The 22,581-nt window shown below is 36.3% G+C and overlaps 1 protein-coding gene across 1 annotated transcript in view; it reads left to right on the top strand.

Annotated features, from left to right (window-relative positions):
- Positions 1–22,581, top strand: part of LOC145288623 (F-box only protein 4-like) — a 66,325-nt gene that overhangs the window by 30,435 nt on the left and 13,309 nt on the right. The window contains exon 3 of the mRNA XM_080136342.1: positions 20,482–20,702. Coding sequence (XP_079992468.1) covers positions 20,482–20,702 — 221 coding nt within the window. The remainder of the gene's footprint in view (positions 1–20,481; positions 20,703–22,581) is intronic.

The raw sequence follows: 22,581 nt of genomic DNA, 5'->3' as shown, positions 1-22,581 counted from the left end.
TTTTCTTAAGTAAAAAAAAAAAATCAACTTGATCAATATACATGAGTTTTGGAATATATCTTCATTCTATGATAGGTATGTACATCATAAAGATTTGTCTTTTCTGTATTTTTGATTTTTTAAAAATTACGTTGGGTTCTAAATAAGGATCAATTTTGCTTTGCGAATGGAATTGCCTCCCCCTCTTTTTAAGAGTGTGATCTTAAGGGAATATTAAAATCTCATTCTTGATTTCATGTGATGTATGGCCAGATATATTTAAATAAAATGTCTTCGATTCATCCTCAAAGCAATAGCTCCAGAACCACTCCAAGATTAGTAAAAGAAAGGAGGCCAGCTGAAGATGTGGTTGCCTGCTATCAAAGCTGAAGTCTACAGTGTTCACCCATAACTATCTTGACTGCTGTGTGTGTTTTGCATTCATCCGGGACACTATGTTCTATGGAAGGAACAATCAACACATTTCTTATAATTTTTTTTATATTTCTTTTATTCTCTATCACAAGAATTGAGAAACACAAATCACTGGAAAAGTTTATAAAAAAAATCGCAACCATCATGTGTTGTCCATTTCTTGCAACAATGTCAGTCTGAATGAATATTTGCTTTCGCGCTCTCTCTCTCTCTATATATATATATATATATATATATGCTAGTTGTACTTACCGAGTGTGTTACTCGGAATGCAGTAAAGTCATTTTAGTTTTTTATTTGCTTTGACAACTCTTATTATATTTTTTCAATTTGAAATTTTTATTGATTTTTACTTTTAGGTGATTGTATGAAAATGTCTTATATTAGCAGTCATCCAAGTCATACCAAGTAATTTTAAAAGTAAATTGTTGCAAAGAACATTATCATATTGCCAATAACACTGTACAACAATAACAAATAAAAATTGACTAGTCAGAAGCAATGTTTTGTCAGTTTAAATATTATTTATGCCTTAGAAAATCCGACAAGATAACTTTATATGTTAAATATATTCTGCATCTATATATTTATAAAACATCCGATTACTAAAGATATATTATTAGTAGCATTTATTTTCAATATTTAAATATTATTCATTTCATGAAAATGTTATAAACATAAAACTTACTAGAAAATCTATATTGTACTACTACAATAATAATAATAATAATAATAATAATAATAATAATAATTGTAATGGAAGTAGTAATAATAATAGTTGTACACCATATGGAATCAAGAAAACTGAAACCGTATAAGTAAAAGTTACCCCACTCTCCTTGAAAAAAATTGTAATGTCGGCATTAATAGTTGTGAAGGGTCAAAGACGACGGAATGACTTAGGAGAGAAAGCACTAACCAAACTGCCACTGGATGAGTGCGGAGAGGATTGGAACCTTGGACATGCTTATTGTCACCCAAATTCAAGTGAAAGGCAATGAGAAAGCAATGATAAGCGGCTATTGCAATAACACAAATTCATTTGCAAATGTTATCGAAAGAGGTGGAGAGTATTGGATATATGGCGAGACTTGTTGAAATCTTTTCTGATGGCCTGTGTGAAAACCTCTACTGAATACAATAATAATAGTAATAGTAATAATATTATTAATAGTAGTAATAATAGAAATATAATAATAATAATAATAATAATTAATAGTAATATAGAAAAAAGAATGAAATAAGAAAATGTGAATAAATTCGAGAAAAATATTGTCATAGTCCTATAATATTTCAAAATATGCCAAGCCAAAAGAAATATTACTACTTTGAAAAAAATCTTAGCTTTGATATAAACATTAGTTTAAAAGAAGGTACATTTTTAAATATAACTTTATAACTTTAATATGAAGGCAACAAAATGATATCGCACTATATATTAATAAATATTTTAATCATTAGTTTTCAAACTAATTTTTACTTCAATATTGGACATTTTTATTACAGTCAACAAAATGAAAAGGTGGTCAAAAAACAAACATATGACAAGTAAATATTACCAAAGGCCACATAAGTTACTCTTCTACCAACCTGAAGAAGATTTTTGTGCCTTAACTTATTTTAGAAACTCACTCATAAATGTCAAAGTGATATTTATTGGGTGGATTTCTATCAGTATTTTAATTTTTGATTTTTGTGCAATTATAAAGACTTCTTAGATGACCATCTTATGATAGCTATTGTTTTTTTGTTCTAACTTAAGACTTGACTACTTGTATTTCAAAGTAAATAAACGCTTCAAAAAAACCTAAAAGACTTACCAGGTAAGTAAAAAAGTTACTTACTTAGGTATGACCATAATAAAGGCGGAATTTTAGACCCCCATAGCAAATAATAACAGTAAAAACTTGTAAAATGAAATTGATTCATTGTAATTTTTGCTGTATTCTCAAGAAAATTATTTTTTTTTTAATCTCCATAAAACCAGTGAATTTTCAAAAAAATCCCCCAAAAGCTAAAAACGTGAAAATTGGAACCGCATGTTATTTCTACATATTTTGATGTAACCAATGAAAATAATGCGATTTTTACAATTCTCTCAAAAATCAAATAATCGATACATACTTATTTAAAAAAGGCTGAACTATATAAACTGGAATAAAATATACAAAAAAAATTCTCATATTTTGCCCCCACCACCTAATGCGATCTTATCACAATTTTTTTTTTTTTGGGGGGGGGGTGTCATCTTAGTTTTTTTGCATGTTAAAATATACTGGAATGAAGATATAAAATATTTAATTTTCTGTCACAGACGCTACCAATTTATATGATTTTTACCGATTTTCCGAAAAAAAAGAAAAAGAAAAAAAGTTAGAAAATATATAGAAATTTAAGTTTTACAAAATTTCAAAAGAATTATTTATTTACATTTGACAGGTTTTACTCGTATGATTTCAAACGATTTTTTAAATTATTTTTTATTTTTTTTAATGATTGAATTTTTCCAGATTTGTGAAAAAAAATGTAGAAGATTTGGCCTTAAAACTGTTAATAATTAAACACAAATTTTTATTTTTAATTCAATGCCGTTTTTGAATAGTTAATAATTAAAAAATGTATTTAGAAATCGAACGTGAATAATTTTTTCTACAGAAGGCCAATGACGCAGTAATTGGTTTGCACGTCGCTGATAAGTCGTGGCATTACTCATTTCTTTAGTCAGAATAAAAATATAATTTTTAAATGAAGTAACAAAAAGCTAATTAAATTTCTTTGTGCACAGAATGTTTTACAATCTGTTAATGTTAAACTAGAAGTCACATTTTTATTTATGTGCAGAGAGAAATTTCCGATAAAGGATTTAGTTAAGATTAAAAGAAAGTTTAGTTTCAGGAATTAAAAATTGATGTTTTTTAGAATAAGGAAGATTTTAATAAAAAATAATTTAAATATTACTTTTTTCAGGCTACAAATTACAATATTGAAACTTAATATCAAAGGAAATTCTGTCAGTTAATTGTTTTAGTTGTTGTCTGCTTAAAATATTGTTTTTTCTGGATATACATATCTATGTCTTTTGCATAATATCTCAAGACAAATGTAAGACTTTTACTGTTATATTTCACTTGAATAATGATTGAACAAAACCTTTTAAAAAATATATATATTTGTACTAAGTTTTTTTTCCAATATTTTTAATGTTGGTGCTTGTGCACTTATTGAACCGTGCTATTTTTAAATAGTATTTTCAAGTTAAATTTAAGTTTTACAATATCTTTTTATTAAATTGCTCTTGACATATCTAAAGCCTTTGATAGGGTATGGCATAAAGGTTTACTTCATAAGATCGCTAGCTATGGTATAGCTGGAAAAGTCTTCTCAATTATTAAATCATTTCTTTCTGATAGGTTCATAAGAGTAGTAGTTGAGGGGCAAAAATCAGAAGCTCACAGTATTAATGCCGGTGTCCCTCAGGGATCCATCCTGGGCCCAACTCTTTTCCTGATCTACATTAATGATCTTCCAAATCATATCCTTACATCATTTGTAGACATTTATGCTGACGACACTACCATTTATGGTAGCACATCTAAGACAGTAAACGACCAAGTTCTCTCCAATTCTCTCTCCTCTGATCTTGAGCACGTAGTACAATGGGGAAAGGAGTGGCTGGTTACTTTTAATGCATCTAAAACCAAGCTTCTCTCTTTACATCATCAACATTCTAATCCACATTTGTCATCAATTGAAATGAATGGCTCTCGTCTTCAGGAGGCCTCAAGTTTTGACAAGCTTCTGGGCTTGACCATTACTCCTGATCTTAAATGGAACACGTATATCAAATCTGTTGCCAAGGCCGCTGGAAAAATGGTGGGATCTTTCTATCGATCCAGTAGATATCTCACTGCTGATGCTATTCTCTACCTATATAAGAGCCAGGTACGTCCAAGGATGGAGTACTGTTGCCACATCTGGGCAGGAGCTGCTAGAAAGGACTTGTCCTGCCTTGATAGAGTTCAAAATAGACTTCGTAGCCTCGTAGGAGATGTCCTTTTCTCCTCCTTGCAACCTCTATCTCACAGAAGAGATGTTGCGAGTTTGTCTCTGATGTATCGTTATTTTCATGGAAAGTGTTCAACTGAGCTTCAATCTATGGTCCCCCCTCGCCAAACTTTCACAAGAAACACTCGTCTAGCTGTAAACACTATCAATAATTTCCCCCACTCTTTATCTGTGCCTAAACCTAAACGTAGATTCCATGAACAAAGCTTCTTTCTTAGAACTACACGCCTGTGGAATTGTCTTCCGTTTTCCTGCTTTCCGGCTGACTACAATATGGATGTGTTCAAGTCTAAAGTAAATAAGTTCTTGATGAGCCGTTCCATATAAGTTATTAAATTTACCAAATTTTCATTATTAATGATTACTATATTGACCAATTTCTACTGTTCACTCTTTAACCCTTATCCTTGAGTGGCCTCTGGGCCTTGATAATGTGGCGATGCCTTTGTAAAAAAAAAAAAAAATCGTTGGGTGAAAGTACAGAAGAGTTAAAACTATTCTCCTCTCCCATGTTAAGAATGGCTTTCTAAATAATGTTATTATTTTAGTACGGTTTAATAAGTGCATAAGCATCTTAATGTTATATAAGACCCGTGTTTTGTATATGTCATGTTAATTTTTCCTTTTTTTTATGTTTTGGTTATTTTGTGACGTTCAAATCAAATTTCGTCTGTTTTATTCAGTGTAAAATAATGTTTATATCCGATTTAAAGCCTGATCATTCTCTTCAATATTGAGTAAAAATTACAATGAATTAATTTCATTTTACTAGTTTTTACTTGTATTTTTTGTTATGGGTGTCAATAATTAATGTCATGCCTATTATCTTGCCTTTGGTAACATTTATTTGCAACATATATTATGTATTCATTTTGTTGTTTATACCGCAAAATACTTAAACTATTCAGTAATATGGATGTACTAGTAAAAATGACTTCCATAAAAATAAAACTGAATATTTTTTAAAGAAAGAAAACAAATATTCTGTTCTTTATTTAAAATTGTAGCAATTACATTCGTTTTAAAATAAATATTCTTTGACGTCTTACCATAAGCTCTAAATATGTTTTCAAATTAATAAAACAAATGTCACTTTTGTTAAAGTGTTTATTTAAAATTATACCATTTTAGTCAACAGAACTACACAATTTGATTTTGAAACGATTTATTTAAAGGTAAAATCGGAATTTGTATTTTTATTTTAGCAATATCATCTTTGCTAATTGGATCTCTTTTTTTTATGTGTGTGAAAGGTGATAACGTAAGTACGACACAAACTGCCTTAGCATATTATCTATTATATATGAATGAATATCTTTAATCAAAACAATAGCATGCAGTTACTCGTTATAAAATAGCAATAACTGATTTTAATTATGCTGAATCAAATTTTCATGCGTATCATGTAGATGATTATTTGAATATAAGTAAATGTTAATTTACCAGTTTTATACAACAGGAGCACACAAAAAAAGTGCTTGTCCAGAATCTAACCTAATTTAAAAAAAAAAAAAAATATTGAAAAATCTTTATAATATACGTACCTGTCATGGAACGAAAATGTCATATCACGTCAATGGATAAAGTAGGTTTTTTTTTTCTTAACTAAAAATAATCAAATTTTATAAGGAAATGAGAATAGCATATTTTGCTTTGCCATCTTTAAAATTCATCATTGGTTACTTCCCCCTTAACAGCTATTCCAGAAATAAAGATCAAAATCAGTCTTGTAATGGTTACGATTGATAGTAAATCGTTAAAAAAATAACTACTCGATTAATTTATTTTTATTAAACCTTTATTAATTTTTGGAATATGGCATTTTCATTCAGTGGTGTGTACATACATAATTGTTTTTGTATTTTTTTTTTTTTTTTTAAATTAGATTGAATTTTGGTCAAGCAAGCACAAGCACCATGTTTTTTTTTGGTTTGTTTGTTTATATCTCGTATTCGACTGTAATTCAAATCATAAATTACTATCTATTCGACAGTTTAAAGGTTTTGAAGTTACTTTCGAAAGATCACAATAGCATTAACAAATAAAATTAAAAAAAAAATTGCTAATTCGTATTTTATTATTTGTTGAAATTTATGTGGAAGCCTTAACGGACTTGAATTCAAGTTTGAAGGCAAAAAGAACGGAGTATTATGGTTCACGGAAAGGCATTACTTTTCTAATGCGCCCCTGTCGTATTAAAGAACATAGTTAAAAAAGTTTTGAGTGAGCAATATGTTGGTTCTTGTATAGATCAGCCCCTATGGCTGCTTGTATTGGCATGATAAAATTCGGAAATGAGTTACAACAATCGATCACATAAAATTAAACTGGTTTTTGGAACGAAAAAGCACTGATTTATTTACATTGCAATTTCTTACTGATCATATTTACATTGTTGCATTGTAGTTTTTGTAATTATTTTCTAGTCTGACAGTTTTTTGTTTTTTTTTCAGTTAAGCAGGCAGTTGATTTTTTTTAATAAATTGTTGCATTTCACACAACCATGCAATCTCAAATAGCCAACAGTTGCTTCTGACTGTTGGAAGAGGGACCATTCTTTGAATTTCATAGACCAAGACACAAAAGCTACAACAAACCATGTCGATAACATCATAATAATGATGATGATGATGATGATAATAATAATAATAATAATAATAATAATTGTGAAGGGCCAAGCAGAGTGGAAAGATAGGAGCAGAAAGCATTAACCAAAACTCCACTAGATGTGTGCGAAGAGAAGAGGACTGGGGCCTTCGGGAGGCTTGATACCATCCAAATTCTAGTGAAAGTCAATGGTCATGCCAGTGAGAAGTCAATGGCAAGGGGCTGTTGCGATAAACCAAAGTCATTTGCAAAAAAAAGGGGTGAAAAAGAGAATTGATTGGACGATGCAGAAGAGTAGTAGACTTGAAATCCGGAGCAAACAATGTTAAATAAATTTTAAAAAAATTATTTTTATTAAAAGAAAAGAAAGAAATCAAATATTTCATAAAGTAATATATTTTTTTATCATACTAAAACCAAATTAAAAACAATGAAACAAATGAAATGCAAAAAAATAAAAAGTATGATGCGATTTTTTTTCTGACACTGTTTGCTGCCGACTTCGAGTCGCCCATTCTTCTCCATTACCGAAACTTATCGTCACCTGAACTCCAGGGAACCAGTTTCCCGTGAGAACCACAATATGTATTCGCATAAAATTTAACAACTTGCAAAAACAAATAAACTGTCCGCTTGACTTAAAAAAAACAAAAAAAAAACGGTAAATTTATACAAATACCGTGACAGCGAATTAGTAGAAAAAAATGTACCCTAACCCTAACCCAGTTTTCAGATTCGTGTTCAGCACACCGAAACGTAACAGAATACTACGTAAAAGATTTTACTAATTCGCTGTCACGGTGTTTGTATAATAATACCAAAAAAACTTTAGAAACCAATCATCAAAAAAAAAAAAAAAAAAAAAAAAAAATGTGATATTTCGTTTTCCGTTCCGGGAACTCGAATTTCCTTTTTATGTGGTCACTATCAGATTTTACCGAGCAAGCACTGGCAGCTATGGAGGGGGTGGGCTAATCTGGCATTTATCAATGACTAGTTTTAAGTTTTTTTTTGTACATCCAGACTGTCAGTATGTCACGCTCAATAGCAAAATTATTTATCTGTCACGAAGATTGAATGGACGCAATTTTAGAATCTCTTCTCATTTTTAAAGGGGTTATAATAATAAATAAAATGTAGATCTTTAATTTTTACATTTTCACGAGTCAATAATTTCTTTTAATTTTTATACGAGTTCGGGTTCCGTAATATTACAGTGTATTTTCAGGTGATCTAACATTTTATGCTTAAAGGCAAACGAACGCCCACAGTCCTCAAAGACACAATAAAACCGCAGCTTGTTGTGATAGGAACGTATATGGGCGTCAAGGTTTCTCTTCTCGGAGTAACATCGCCGGCAATCCTCATAGGGGCACAAATACATTTCCCGGACGTCCGAGTGAACTTTCATGTGTCGTTTTAGCCACTGGCCCTGGGCAAACGTCCGTTCACAAACTGGACATTTCTGCGGTTCCTTGTGAGCTGCCGTTTTATGCTTGACCAGCTGTGGCCATTTTTCGAATTTCTCCCCGCATTGCGGACAGGGGTAACCTTCATGGACTTTCATGTGTCGCCGAAGTCGATTCATCCATTTGAAAGACATCCCGCAACCAGGATGCGGACAACCGAACGGGGTTTGGCTAGAGAGGTCGAATTCAGGGTTGCGGGCCATTATCGTCTCCTGGTCATCGCCTTCTTTTACTTCATCAGTACTATTTTTGTATCTATCTGCTTTTACAACGTCCGAGTATGCTGCAAGTAAGCTCTGAATTTTCTTTTTCTTGTTTTCATGGTACACTTGGATATGCTTACGGAGGTTCGTCTCGTTAATAAAGGTTTTCTCGCAACCCTCTATCGTGCAAGGAACCGGTGGCAGCCCACCGCCGGGTGACAACTGGCAATATTTGGAATGTCGGTTGAGGTGGTCCTTTCGTTTGTAGGATTTGTAGCATCCTTCATTGGCGCAGGCGAAGGGCCTGTCACTTGTATGAATGCACATGTGTTGCTCCAGATAGGCCCTCTTGGAGAATCGGCCATTACAGCCCTCTTCAGAGCAAATGTATACTTGGCCTAGATTTCCTTCTTTCGCCGTCGAAGGGATCGCGAACCCGTCTTTTACCGATTCGTACAAGCTGAATAACGGTCCTGTGTTTTCTGTTTTATATATACGAACAATTGATAACTCATGATTCTCGCCATGATTTAAAGTTCCTGTCATTTGAAGGGGCAGTTCGACAATTTCTTCCTCCTCTTCCTCCTCCACATCATCGTCACCCATTTGATTCGGACTAAACGTTCGCTTTGTATAATCATCTATTTCCTCAGTCGTCAGATGATTATTAGTATTACCGTCACTATTAGAAATAGATCGTTTAATATACTCCTCAAGATCGTTGCGTTCAGGAATAATTAAAATGGGCGATTCTTCGACATCGGACGAAGAATTACATTCATCATCTTCCATGTTTTTTTTGTTTTTTTTCTTGCGTTTCAATTTCAGTTCAATGATATAATAAATAAATAAAAGAAGTTTCAAATAAATATAAAATGATATAAAAATCAAAAGACTTTAAAATAAATAATAGATATTGGACAATAAATGCCGGTTAATTATATAAAAGACTTGGCAACTGGCAGTCGTTGATAAACAAACAAATGAAAATATACGCAAAGTACGGATTTAAACGGCTAATCAAATATGCATACAAAAAACTGAATGTATATATTCGTGATGCGTTGAACTGACATTAAATAGACGTAAAAGAATATAAAAAAGATTAATCTTCGGAAATAAATCTGTTATTACTTGCGTAAATACAATCACAACTTCCTACTACTACCTTTTTTGTTACATTTTTAACTTGTGGCGCCCTCTACTGGACGTCGAAACATTCCACGTGACTTACCTCCCCTAGTACTGACCATTTAGTCCAGAAATTGCATAATGTATTTATAATGTAATTATAATATATATATATATATATATATATATATATATATATATATATATATATATATATATGTGTTAATAAAGTTGAGACTTATCTACATTTTTCGTCTCTACATAACTTACGCATTATTTTTTTTTCATTTACTATTAATCGATAATTTTTTGAAATCGAAAATAGGTACAAATATAACTTTAAAACTCATATTTAAAAACCAAACTTATACAAAAGTTGAGTTAATCAACGTTTGTTTTCCTAAGGCAAATTTTCCTATGTTTTAATCCAACAAAAGACACGTTAAATAAAATACATATTAAAAAAAAAACAACAAAAGCAACAAAATAAAAACAGAAAAAACATTCATTGTTCTAATTAGATGTAAATTTAAATAACCTCATCATGTGATCGATTCCTTTACTAATGTTCTATCACTTTCATCCACTCTTACTGTATGTTTATTGACCCGCCGTTCTTATTCGTTGTCGTCGCTTATTTTTTCGTTCTCTCCTTTTTCGCATTCTTTCTCTCACCCCCCTCGTCCCCTCTTTTTTCCTGTCTCTCTTCCCCTCTTTTTTCCTCTCTTCTCCTCTTTTTCCTCCCTATTCCGCACTTTTCCACTCTCTTCCCCTTTCTCATCTCTTTTTTCCTCTCTCTTCCCCTCTTTTTTCTCTCTTCCCCTCTTTTTTCTCTCTTCCCCTCTTTTTTCTCTCTTCCCCTTTTTTCTTTCTACCTCTTTTCTTTCTTCCTCTTTTTCTCTCTTCCATTTTATTCTCTCTTCCTCTCTTCACCTCTCTTTTTCCTCTCTTCCCCTTTCTTTTTTTTCTATCTCTACAGACTCGACACCCTTTCTTTTCTCTCTCTCTACACCCTCACTTTTTCTTTCTCTACACCATCTCTTTTTTTTTCTCTCCCCCTCTTGTTTCTCTCTCTCCCCCTCTTGTTTCTCTCTCTCTCCCCCTCTTGTTTCTCTCTCTCTCCCCCTCTTGTTTCTCTCTCTCTCCCCCTCTTGTTTCTCTCTCTCCCCCTCTTGTTTCTCTCTCTCCCCCTCTTGTTTCTCTCTCTCCCCCTCTTGTTTCTCTCTCTCCCCCTCTTGTTTCTCTCTCTCCCCCTCTTGTTTCTCTCTCTCCCCCTCTTGTTTCTCTCTCTCCCCCTCTTGTTTCTCTCTCTCCCCCTCTTGTTTCTCTCTCTCTCCACCTCTTGTTTCTCTCTCTCTCCACCTCTTGTTTCTCTCTCTCTCCACCTCTTGTTTCTCTCTCTCTCCACCTCTTGTTTCTCTCTCTCTCCACCTCTTGTTTCTCTCTCTCTCCACCTCTTGTTTCTCTCTCTCCCCCTCTTTTCTCTCTCTCTCCCCCTCTTGTTTCTCTCTCTCTCCCCCCTCTTGTTTCTCTCTCTCTCCCCCCTCTTTTTTCTCTCTCTCTCCCCCTCTTTTTTCTCTCTCTCTCCCCCTCTTTTTTCTCTCTCTCTCCCCCTCTTTTTTCTCTCTCTCTCCCCCTCTTTTTTCTCTCTCTCTCCCCCTCTTTTTTCTCTCTCTCTCCCCCTCTTTTTTCTCTCTCTCTCCCCCTCTTGTTTCTCTCTCTCTCCCCCGCTTGTTTCTCTCTCTCTCCCCCGCTTGTTTCTCTCTCTCTCCCCCGCTTGTTTCTCTCTCTCCCCCGCTTGTTTCTCTCTCTCCCTCTTCTCTCTCTCTCCCTCTTGTTTCTCTCTCTCTCCCCCTCTTTTTTTTCTCTCCCTCTCCCCCTCTTGTTTCTCTTCCTCTCCCCCTCTTGTTTCTCTTCCTCTCCCCCTCTTGTTTCTCTCCCTCTCCCCCTCTTGTTTCTCTTCCTCTCCCCCGCTCTTGTTTCTGTCTCTACACCTTCTCTTGTTTCTCTTTCCTCACCTCTTGTTCCCCCCCCCCCTCTTTTTTTTTTACATAGGCTTCACCACTTATCAAGACCAAGAGGTCACTCGAGGATAAGGATTAAAGAGTGTACAGTAGAAATTGGACAATATAGTAACCGTTAGTAATGGAGATTCGGTAAATTTGTTAACTTATATGGAACGGCTCATCAAAAACTTGTTTACGTTAGACTTGAAGACAACATATTGTAGTCAGCTGGAAAGCAGAAAAACGGAAGACCATTCCATAGGCGTGCAGTTCTAAGAAAAAAAGCTTTGCTCATGGAAACTACGTTTAGGTTTAGGCAAAGATAAAGATTGGGGGAAACTAGTGATAGTATTTTCTGCTAGACAGGTGTTTCTTGTGAAAGTTTGGCGAGGGGTGACCATAGAATGGAGCTTAGCCGAGCACCTGCCATGAAAATAACGATAAAGCAGAGACAAACTCGCAACATCTCTTCTGTGAGAAAGATGTTGCAGGAAAGAGAAAAGGACATCTCCCACAAGGCTACGAAGTCTATTTTGAACTCTATCAAGGCAGAATAAGTCCTTTCTAGCAGCTCCTGCCTGGATGTGGCAACAGTACTCCATCCTTGAATGTACCTGGCTCTTATATAGATAGAGAATTGCATCAGCAGTGAGATATCTACTGGATCGATAGAAGGATTCCACCATTTTTCAGCGGCCTTGACAACGGATTTAATGTGTTCCATTTCAGATCAGGAGTAAAGATCAAGTCCAGAAGCTTGTCAAAACATGAGGTCTCCCTAAGACGAGAGACATTCATTTCAATTGATGCCAGATGGGGATCAGATCATTGATGATGTAAAGATAAAAGCTTGGTTTTAGATGCATTAAAAGTAACAAGCCACCTCTTTCCCCATTGTACCACTTGCTCAAGATCAGAGGAGAGCGAATCAGAGAGAACTTGGTCGTTTACGGTCTTAGATGTGCTACCATAGATAGTAGTGTCATCAGCATAGATGTCTACGAATGATGTAAGGATGTGATTTGGAAGATCATTAATATAGATCAGGAAGAGAGTTGGGCTCAGGATTGACCCCTGAGGGATTCCAGCATTAATACTAAGAGCTTCTGATTTCTGACCATCAACCACTACTCTTATGAACCTATCAGAGAGAAATGATTTAATAATTGAGAAGACATTTCCAGCTATACCGTAGCTGGAGATTTTGTGAAGTAAACCTTTATGCCATAAGCACATCTGCTGTAGATCTAGCAGAACGGAAACCATATTGCGTGTCACTAAGAAGGGTATTTTTGCTAAGATGGTTAATTACTTCTCTATTTAACACAGATTCCAGCAACTTACTCATGACGCACAGGAGACTTATTGGCCTGTACTGTGAGGGAGATGAGTGATCACCTGAATTCTTAAATACAGGGCATACTGATGAGATTTTCCAGGGTGACGGGAAGCAATTCTCCTTAAGACAACGTTTAAACAGTTTTGTAAGGATGGGCGCAAATTCTGGTTGAAGTCTTTTGAGTACTATAATTGGAATACCGTCAGGGCCAGTTGCTTTACTGTAATCAAGGTTTTTGATTAGCTTGGCAACATCACGTACAGATATTTGTATATCACATAGCATGTTTTCTGATACAGGAAGAAATATTGGAGGTTGGCAGCCTTGGTCGCAAAGGGTAGAATTAGCTGCAAAGTTCTTGACAAAGAGTTTGGCTTTGTCTGATGCTGACGAGATTACCTCAGGTCCATTTACGATAGTTGGGATAGAACACACGCTTCTGTTCAGGATTCTGTTTGCTATTTGCCAAAATTAGTGGGAACCAAGCCGCTGCTCAGCTACTTTGGACTTGACGGACTGAGCATACACCCCTCTTGCATTCTTTATTACTTTTTTTACAGTGGTTGCTGGCAGTTCTGAAAGCGGCTTTGGTCTCAGTACATCTATTATGTTGGAAGCAATGGAAAAAGTGATTTCTATGCGCAATGGCAGCAGTACATTCCGGAGAGAACCACGGTTGGCTGTTAGGTTTTTGCTAGAATTTTTTTGAGAGTATGAAGCCGTCTATACCTACAATTAACCATTCTGTCAGGTCTGATACTATAGAGAACACATCCTTTTTAAACATGGAACGCGAAGGTAGATCTGATATAAATGTGCGGAAGCTATCCCAGTCAGCCATAGAGTATCGATATACTGTTCGATGGAGAGGTACATCTGGGGACTTATTACATTTCATTTTTATCTTAACTGATACAACTGAGTGGTCGGAAGATCCAAGCGGAGACAGAACAGAAGCTGAACACAGTTCAGGACAAGTTGTGAGAAAGAGGTGTAGGAGACTTTCATACTGGCCGTCAGTATCGGGAACATGGGTGGGTTCGTGAACAATTTGAGTGAGGTCATAAGCAATGGAGAAATCATGAGAGAACCTCCCCTCATCATCGGTCTTGTTTGAGTGAGTTAACTATTCACATTGTGAACATTGAAGTCTCCACAGACATGAATATTAGCTGAAGGATAAGCAGGTAGGGCTTGGTCAATTTTCTCAGATATGCTTTTAAAGATAGTAACCCCGCTGTTGTGGGGGGCGATAGAGAGCAAATATAAATGTAGTAGTTTGAGCTAGTGCAACCTGGAAGCACATATAGAGTAAGTTAGGATCTTCTCTGGAGATGTCCCTACCACATGGAAAGCCATCTTTAATATAGGCACATATTCCATGCCCATGGCGATCTTGGGGGTCAGATTTTGAAGTTAAATTAGAGTATCCTTTAATTACGAATTCATCTAGGGAAATGTTCTGTCCAATGACACTTAGAAATAATATGTCTGTTTTAGTCTCCTGTAATTGGGTTTCAACCTCTGAAAGGTTAGAACGTAGGCTCCTGATGTTAGAGAAGGAGACCTGGTAGTGGGGGTCTATGTTAGAAGTTGGAGATCCGGGTTTAATCGTGTGTTTTTTATTGAGACTTTTCATGATGGTGTTTTGGGATTTGTGGACTAGGTCGACAGATATGCCTGAAGCAGGGCAGAGAGGGAAAGTAAGAGAGAAATAGAAACGAAGAATTTTTTTTTTTTTTTTTTTTTTGTAGCACATGAAAAGGTAAAGCCATAACAATTACCCACTGATATGGCATCGAGAGGCCCCACCAGAAGCTACTGCATGGTCCAGAATCCATTCACCAAATGGCAATACAGCAGCCCCAGTACTTTGCACCTGCTGATAGGACAGCCTCCTTAGTGGTTAATCCAAGGTTCGGGTCCCTGCCTATTAGGCGGATAATGTCAGCCCAGATAAAACATTTACCTCCAACACCCTTACTAGTGACATGGCTACGAGGATAGACATAGAAACAGAAAATTTCCGACATCCCTGGCGGCTGTTCACGCAAAATACTGCCAACCTAGAAAACAGCTTTCCCTCCCCCCCTCTTGTTTCTTCATCTTCCCCCTTGTTCCGCTATCTCCCCCCTCTTGTTTCTCTATTTTTTTTTTTTTTTTTTACACAGTGATCACCACTTATCAAGGCCCGGAAGCCACTCAGTGATAAGGGTTATTGCAAGTACATTACATTAGTGTGGAGATTTGATGAAGTGTTTACTTAAGGGGATGGTTCATTAGGAATTTGTTAACATTGGACTTGAAGACATCCAAGTTGTAGTCTGGTGGGAAGCAGGCAGACGGAACAGAGTTCCACAGGTGTGCAGTTCTAAGAAAGAAGCTTTGTTCATGGAATCTGCGTTTTGATTTAGGCACAGATATAGAGTGGGAGAAAATTTTCACAGTGGATTCAGCTAGACGGGTATTTTTCGTGAAAGACTGGCGAGGGGGACCAGAGATTGGAGTTCAGACAAAGCACCCGGCATGGAAATAACGATATAACAAGGATAGACTCGCAACGTCTCTTCTGTGGGAGAGAAGTTGCAGGGTAGAGAAAAGGGCATCCCCCACTAAGCCACGAAGTCTATTTTGTACTCTGTCAAGGCAGGATAGGCTGTTTTTAGCAGCTCCTGCCCAGATATGGCAACAGTATTCCATCCTTGGACGTACTTGGCTTTTATATAGATAGAGAATTGCATCAGTAGTGAGATATCTTCTGGAGTGGTAGAAGGATCCCACCATCTTTCCAGCGACCTTGGCAACAGACTTGATGTACGTGTTCCATTTCAGATCAGGTGTAAAGGTCAAACTCAGAAGCTTGTCAAAACATGGGGCCTCACCCAGACGAGAGCCATCCATCACAATTGATGCCACATGGGGATCAGAGCATTGATGATGTAAGGATAGAAGTTTGGTTTTGGATGCATTAAAGGTAACCAGCCACATCTTCCCCCACTGAACCACACGCTCGAGATCAGAGGAGAGAGAATCAGAGAGAACTTTGTCATTTACAGCCTTTAATGTGTTGCCGTAGATGGTCGTGTCATCAGCATAGATGTCAACGAATGATTTAAGTATGTGTTTAGGGAGGTCATTGATGTAGATCAGGAAGAGAGTTGGGCCTAGGATTGACCCCTGAGGGACTCCAGCATTTATATTGCAGGCCTCCGATTTTTGTCCATCTACCACTACTCTTATGAGCCTATCGGAGAGAAATGATGTAATGATTGAAAAAACATTTCCAGTTATACCGTAGCTGGAAATCTTGTGAAGTAGACCCTTATGCCATACCTTGTCGAAGGCCTTTGATATGTCAAGAGCAATTGCCCTAGAAAGGAAGCCTTTGTCAAGAGATTCACTAATCCTGTGGGATATAACTGTCAGCACATCTGCGGTAGATCTTGCAGAGCGGAAGCCATATTGTGTGTCACTAAGAAGGTTATTCCTGCTGAGGTGGTTGACTATTTCTCTATTTAATATGGATTCCAGCAACTTACTCATAACACACAGGGGACTTATTCATCTGTACTGAGAGGGAGATGACTTATCACCTGAATTCTTAAATACAGGGCAAACTGATGAGGTCTTCCAGGGAGTAGGAAAGCACTTCTCCTTAAGGCAGCGCTTAAATAGTTTCGTAAGTATGGGAGCAAGTTCTGGTTGAAGCTTTTTTAACACTATAATTGGAATGCCATCAGGGCCAGTTGCTTTACTGGAATCTAGGTTCTTGATTAGCTTGGCGACCTCATGCACGGATATTTGTATGTTACCTAGCTTGTTCTGTGTTATAGGAGGAAATATGGGGAGTTGATGGCCTTCGTCGCATAGGGTAGAATTAGCTGCAAAGTTCTTTGCAAATAGTTTGGCCTTGTCTGACGCTGACGAGATGACCTCTGGTCCATTGATAATGGTTGGGATAGAACGCACACTTCTGTTCAGGATCCTATTTGTTATTTGCCAAAACTGATGGGAACCAAGCCGCTGATCAGCTACCTTGGATTTAACAGACTGGGCATATAGCTCTCTTGCATTTTTTTATTACTCTTTTACAGTGGTTGCTGGCAGTCCTGAAAGCAGCTTTAGTCTCAGTGCATCTATTGCGTTGGTAGCTATGGAAAAAGTGATTTCTGTGCGCGATAGCAGCAGTACATTCTGGGGAGAACCATGGCTGGCTGTTAGGTTTCTGTTGGAATTTTTTGGATGGTACTAATTGGTCTATGCCTACAATTAACCATTCGGTCAGATCTGATACTATAGAGGACACTTCCTTTTTAAACATGGAGTGCAGATAATACAGTAGATGTGTTATCGGCAGCTCCAGTAACTCTCGCTTCTCCTATTTTGTCATTCAGTCCTCATTCAATGAGTGATTTTTCTGACAAAGGGTGAAGAAAAAGCTGCTTAAAGGTCGGTAGTACTTGGTGACCAGTAGTCTGAAATGTCGGAAATTTTTCTATCTCCGTCTGTCCTTGTGGCCATGTCACTAGTAAGGGTGCTGGAGGTAAACGTTTTGTCTGGGCTGATGTTATCCGCCTGATAGTCAGGGACCCGAACCTTGGATTAACCACTAAGGAGGCTGTCCTATCAGCAGGCGCAAAGTATTGGGACTGCTGTATTGCTATTTGGTGATGGATCTGGACCATGCATAAGTCTCTGGTGATGCTTCTCGATGCCATACTAGTGGGTAATTGTTACGGCTTTACCTTTTCATGTGCTACAAAAAAAAAAAAATTTTCCTGTCTTTTTCTCTCTTACTTTCCCTCTCTGTACTGCTCTAACCAAGTATGCCAACCTATTCCACAAATCCCAAAACCTCAACATGAAATATCTCCAGAATAAAAACTCGATTAAACCTAGAACCCCATCTTTCAACGTAGACCCCTACTACCAGGTCTCTTTCTCCAACATCAGGGGTCTACGTTCCAACCTTCCAGAGGTTGAAACCCAATTACAGGAGACGAAACCGAACATATTATTTCTAAGTGAAACTGGAATAGGGCCGACCACTTCCCTAGATGAGTTCATAATTAACGGATACTCTAATTTAACAGCTAAATCTGACACCCAAGACCGCCATGGGCATGGAATATGTGCCTACATTAAGGATGGCTTCCCGTGTGGCAGGGATATCTCTAGAGAAGATCCTAATTTACCCTATATGTGCTTCAGGGTTGCACTTGCTAACACCACTGCATTTATATTTGCCCTCTATAGGCCCCACAACAGTGGAGTTACTATCTTTAAGAGCATATCTGAGAAAATAGACCACATACTGTCTTCACATCCCTCGGCTAACATCCACATCTGTGGTGACTTCAACGTCCATAACGTGGAATGGCTGACCCATTCAAATAAGACAGATGATGAGGGGAGGTTTTGTCATGATTTTGCCATTGTTTATGACCTCACTCAGATTGTTCGCGAACCCACCCGTGTGCCCGATACTACCGGTCAGTATGCAAGCCTCCTAGACCTTTTTCTCTCAACTTCCTCTGAGCTATGTTCATGTTCTGTTCATTCTCCTCTCGGATCCTCCGACCACTCCGTCGTATCAGTTAAGATAAAACGAAATGTAAGAAGCCCCCAGACGTACCCCTCCACCGTACTGTATACCGATACTCTATGGCTGACTGGGATAGCTTCCGTACATTCATATCTGATTTACCTCCCCCCCTCTTGTTTCTCTATCTCCCTCCCACTCTTGTTTCTCTATCTCCCCCCCCCCCCCCACTCTTGTTTCTCTATCTCCCCCCCACTCTTGTTTCTCTATCTCCCCCCCCACTCTTGTTTCTCTATCTCCCTCCCACTCTTGTTTCTCTATCTCCCCCCCACTCTTGTTTCTCTATCTCCCCCCCCTCTTGTTTCTTCCCCCTCTCTTGTTTCTCCCCCCCTCTTTTTTTTCCTCTTTCCCTGTTCTCTTTCTTTATCTCTATCTTTAGTTTTCTCTCTTTTTTTTTTCTATTTACCTTTCACACTTTTTGTTTCTGGCTCTCTTTTTCTCTCTTCCTCATTCTTTGCTCTTTGCCTCCCCCCACTCTCTTTCCTTCTGTTGTTTGCATATTCCCTGTTTTTGCTCTCTCTTCTCTCCTCTTTCTCCCTCTCTCTCACTCATGAATTTTCTCTTTTTCTCTCTCTTCTTCAGCCAAAAATAACAAGTAAATAATAAAAAGATAGATGAAATAGTCCATTATAAACTAAAGAAAATAGCACCACAAGCAGTAATTGAACACATGCAGAACTTGGAGAAATAAAAAAATATATATACTGCAAGGAGGAGGTTAACTTAAGTAAAATGAATACTGGCTTTATAGTTGGTATAACTACAATCACTAATTTCTACATTAAAACTAGTAGAAACAACATTTGACATTGTAGAGAATAGACTTTGGAGTTAATTCCCAAACAAGTTATTGTTGCTTATTAAGCAATAATAACTTGTTTGGGAATTAACCCTGAAATCTATTCTCTACAATGTCAACTGTTGTTTCTGTTTTAGTAAAATACATTTGATTAAATACAATAGTTTTTGCCCAGAATTGCCCTTGTATGTATAAAAACAAAAATAAAGAAAAATCTGTATGATGTACGTACTTGTAACAAACCGAAAATATCATATTCCAAAAATCATCTAAATTGATCATGTAGTTTTATTTTCATAAAAATATTATTTTTAAGTGATTAATGGAAATTCCTAGGCATTACAACATAAATCTCCTATTATAACATAAAGAGAGAAAAAAGGAGGGGGAGAGAGAAAATTATCTGTTTTTTTTTTTTTTTAAATGGTACACAAGCAGTCGTTCTTCAGTTACTCATAAAAAAATTTGATTTTCTTATTTAAAAATAAAACTAATTGATCAGTTTTTGCGAGTTTTGGAATATGATATTTTTGTTTTGTCATGGGTATGTACATGATACAGATTTTTCTTTATTTTTGTTTTTTTTATGTAAGTTTAATTCTGGACAAGAACCAAAAACAGCAATTTATAGCGAGCTGAATTGTATGAGAAACACCAAATCAATGTTTACTTTGAGCAAACATGTTGCTGACTTGACATGATGAAATAACACTTATTAAAGAGTTTAAGGATATTTCTGTGTTGCAAACCTGCCCTGGGATGAGAACTTCAGCTATTTCTATTTTTATAATTTGTACTTTATTTTTCTTTTCTTTTTTTTCATTTAAATTTATCTCTCCTACTCAGCTATCGACAATGCTGTCCCGAGTTGAGAAAGTGGAAAACCGAACCAACTTTCAATTTTTGGAACCTCACATTCCTCTGGAACTTATTTCAAAAGAGACTTCCAAAGATCGGAATATTTGGACCTGGATTGGAGTCAAGAACCAAAAAAATAATGCAGCGTATTCTTTGTGACAAAAATGATGGTTTTAAAACGACAGGCATTATTCCAGGAAGTTTTTCAGGTGAGTGTATGGATATGAGTTTGAATTTTTTAATTTAATGACGAGGCATCTTGTTGCATGTAATGTTTGGCACAGTAACAAAATATCATTGCTAATTCTCTCACCTGTGGTTCTTATTAACAGACATGAGCAGTCCATATGAGGAAACAAATCATCATCTTTGTTTTCTCTTCTTATAGCTGTAATTTGGCTTGATACGAAACGATGAACATGAAACCACGTTGAATATTTTGCAGTATTAATTCTTTTGATTCTGCAAACAACTATTCATGTTTGAGTTGGTTATTTGCATTATGGCTTCCTAAGAACTTTACAAAAAAAGTTCTTGTATATGTATTTGCAAGAGCCAATGTTTGTTTTACACTGACAATGTGGAATATAACAACTGTTGGATATTGGCAGCAAAAAGACAGCAATAAAGGATTGTCCTCATTGTGATTGAACATAACCCATTAGGTTCCAATTCAAGATATCTAAATTTTTTACTATTGAGTTAGTGTAATGATTAAAAATGGATTAGAATACATAAAGGAAAACGTTAATTATTTTATTTAGAAAGCAAAATATTGACTTTCTTATAAATACAACACTGGGTGCAGTCGATATATGTTAGAAATCAATAGGTTGTACATTTAAGATAAAATTTACATATGGTAAGGAGCAAAGCAATTCACACAAATTGGGCAAAACTTTTTTATATAAGTTCATACACTATTGAACAAATATAATTTTAGTAAATTTCAAAGAACTTTTAAGAGGGTTCCAACTACTCTTGGAGAAAAGTTAATGAATATAGTTGAATTTTATCCTTTCTTCAGTAAGCAGTACTATTATATATTATCTTATAGATTTTAAAAATACATTATGTGCTGTCCTGGGGAGAACCAATGGATTAACAAATGCAATATCAAAATCGTTGTACTTAGAGAAACCAGACTTTGAGATAAACGCACTCTGAAATAGGATATTTATAATCACTTAGCCATGGAGGGATGTCAATATTATAACCATTTAATGGAGAATGTGGACTTATCTCCTTTATTGGATTACACGAGAGAAAGATTCTCCTAGAAATCTTTATGTGACCCATCCTTCGCAGGTCAGTAAGGTAACTTAGTGTGGCAGGACCTGTCAATCGATTTGGTTGTCTTAATTTCGTAATCGGGTTGATATGTTGACGCTTCGTCGATCTGTCGCACTAGAAGGAAATCAATTTCATGCAAAAGAAAAACAACTCATTGCTCTATTCTACTGATTAAATTCAAGAAAAGATATAAAGATATACAAATTTATAGTTATATACAATTGTCCAGTTTTTTTTTGTTTTTTTTTTTATTCAATTTTCATCCCAAACAAGGCACAGTGCCACTTTGAAGCAGGGGGCTACTATTAGGGACTTAATTAGCGGGGTCATTATGAAGGGAGAAGAGTAGAAAGATGTTTGTTAACATTACACTTGAACTTCTGCATATCATGGAAAGCAGAATCCCGGAAGGGAGTTCCAAAGACCCGCAGTTCTGGGGAAGAAACTATTGGAGTAAAAGGCTTTCTTGCACCTAGGGATCTCTACTGTAAAGGGATGAGACTTAGTAGCTTGTCGGGTTTGTCGGGGGTAGTTACGTCGGGAGGTACAAGTGTTTGCAGTTCGTCAGAGCATTCACCATTAAAGTATTTGTAGAACAGGCAGAGGGATGCAACATCTCGCTGATGGGACAGAGGCTGAAGCCTAGATGACAGTTCAGGACCTATCAGGTTGGCGACTCTTTTTTGAACCCTGTCCAGGAGCGAGAGACAAGCAGCAAATGCACCAGCCCAGATGTGACAACAGTACTCCATACATGGGCGAATGGTTGCCTTATAGAGGTATAGGATACTGTCA

The sequence above is a fragment of the Euprymna scolopes genome, chromosome 2 (assembly GCF_053919585.1).
Source record: "Euprymna scolopes isolate OS-2025 chromosome 2, ASM5391958v1, whole genome shotgun sequence".
NCBI classification, from domain to species: Eukaryota; Metazoa; Mollusca; class Cephalopoda; order Sepiida; family Sepiolidae; genus Euprymna; species Euprymna scolopes.
The sequence above is the reverse complement of the archived record's forward strand: the minus strand, read 5'-3'. Positions and strand labels throughout refer to the sequence as shown.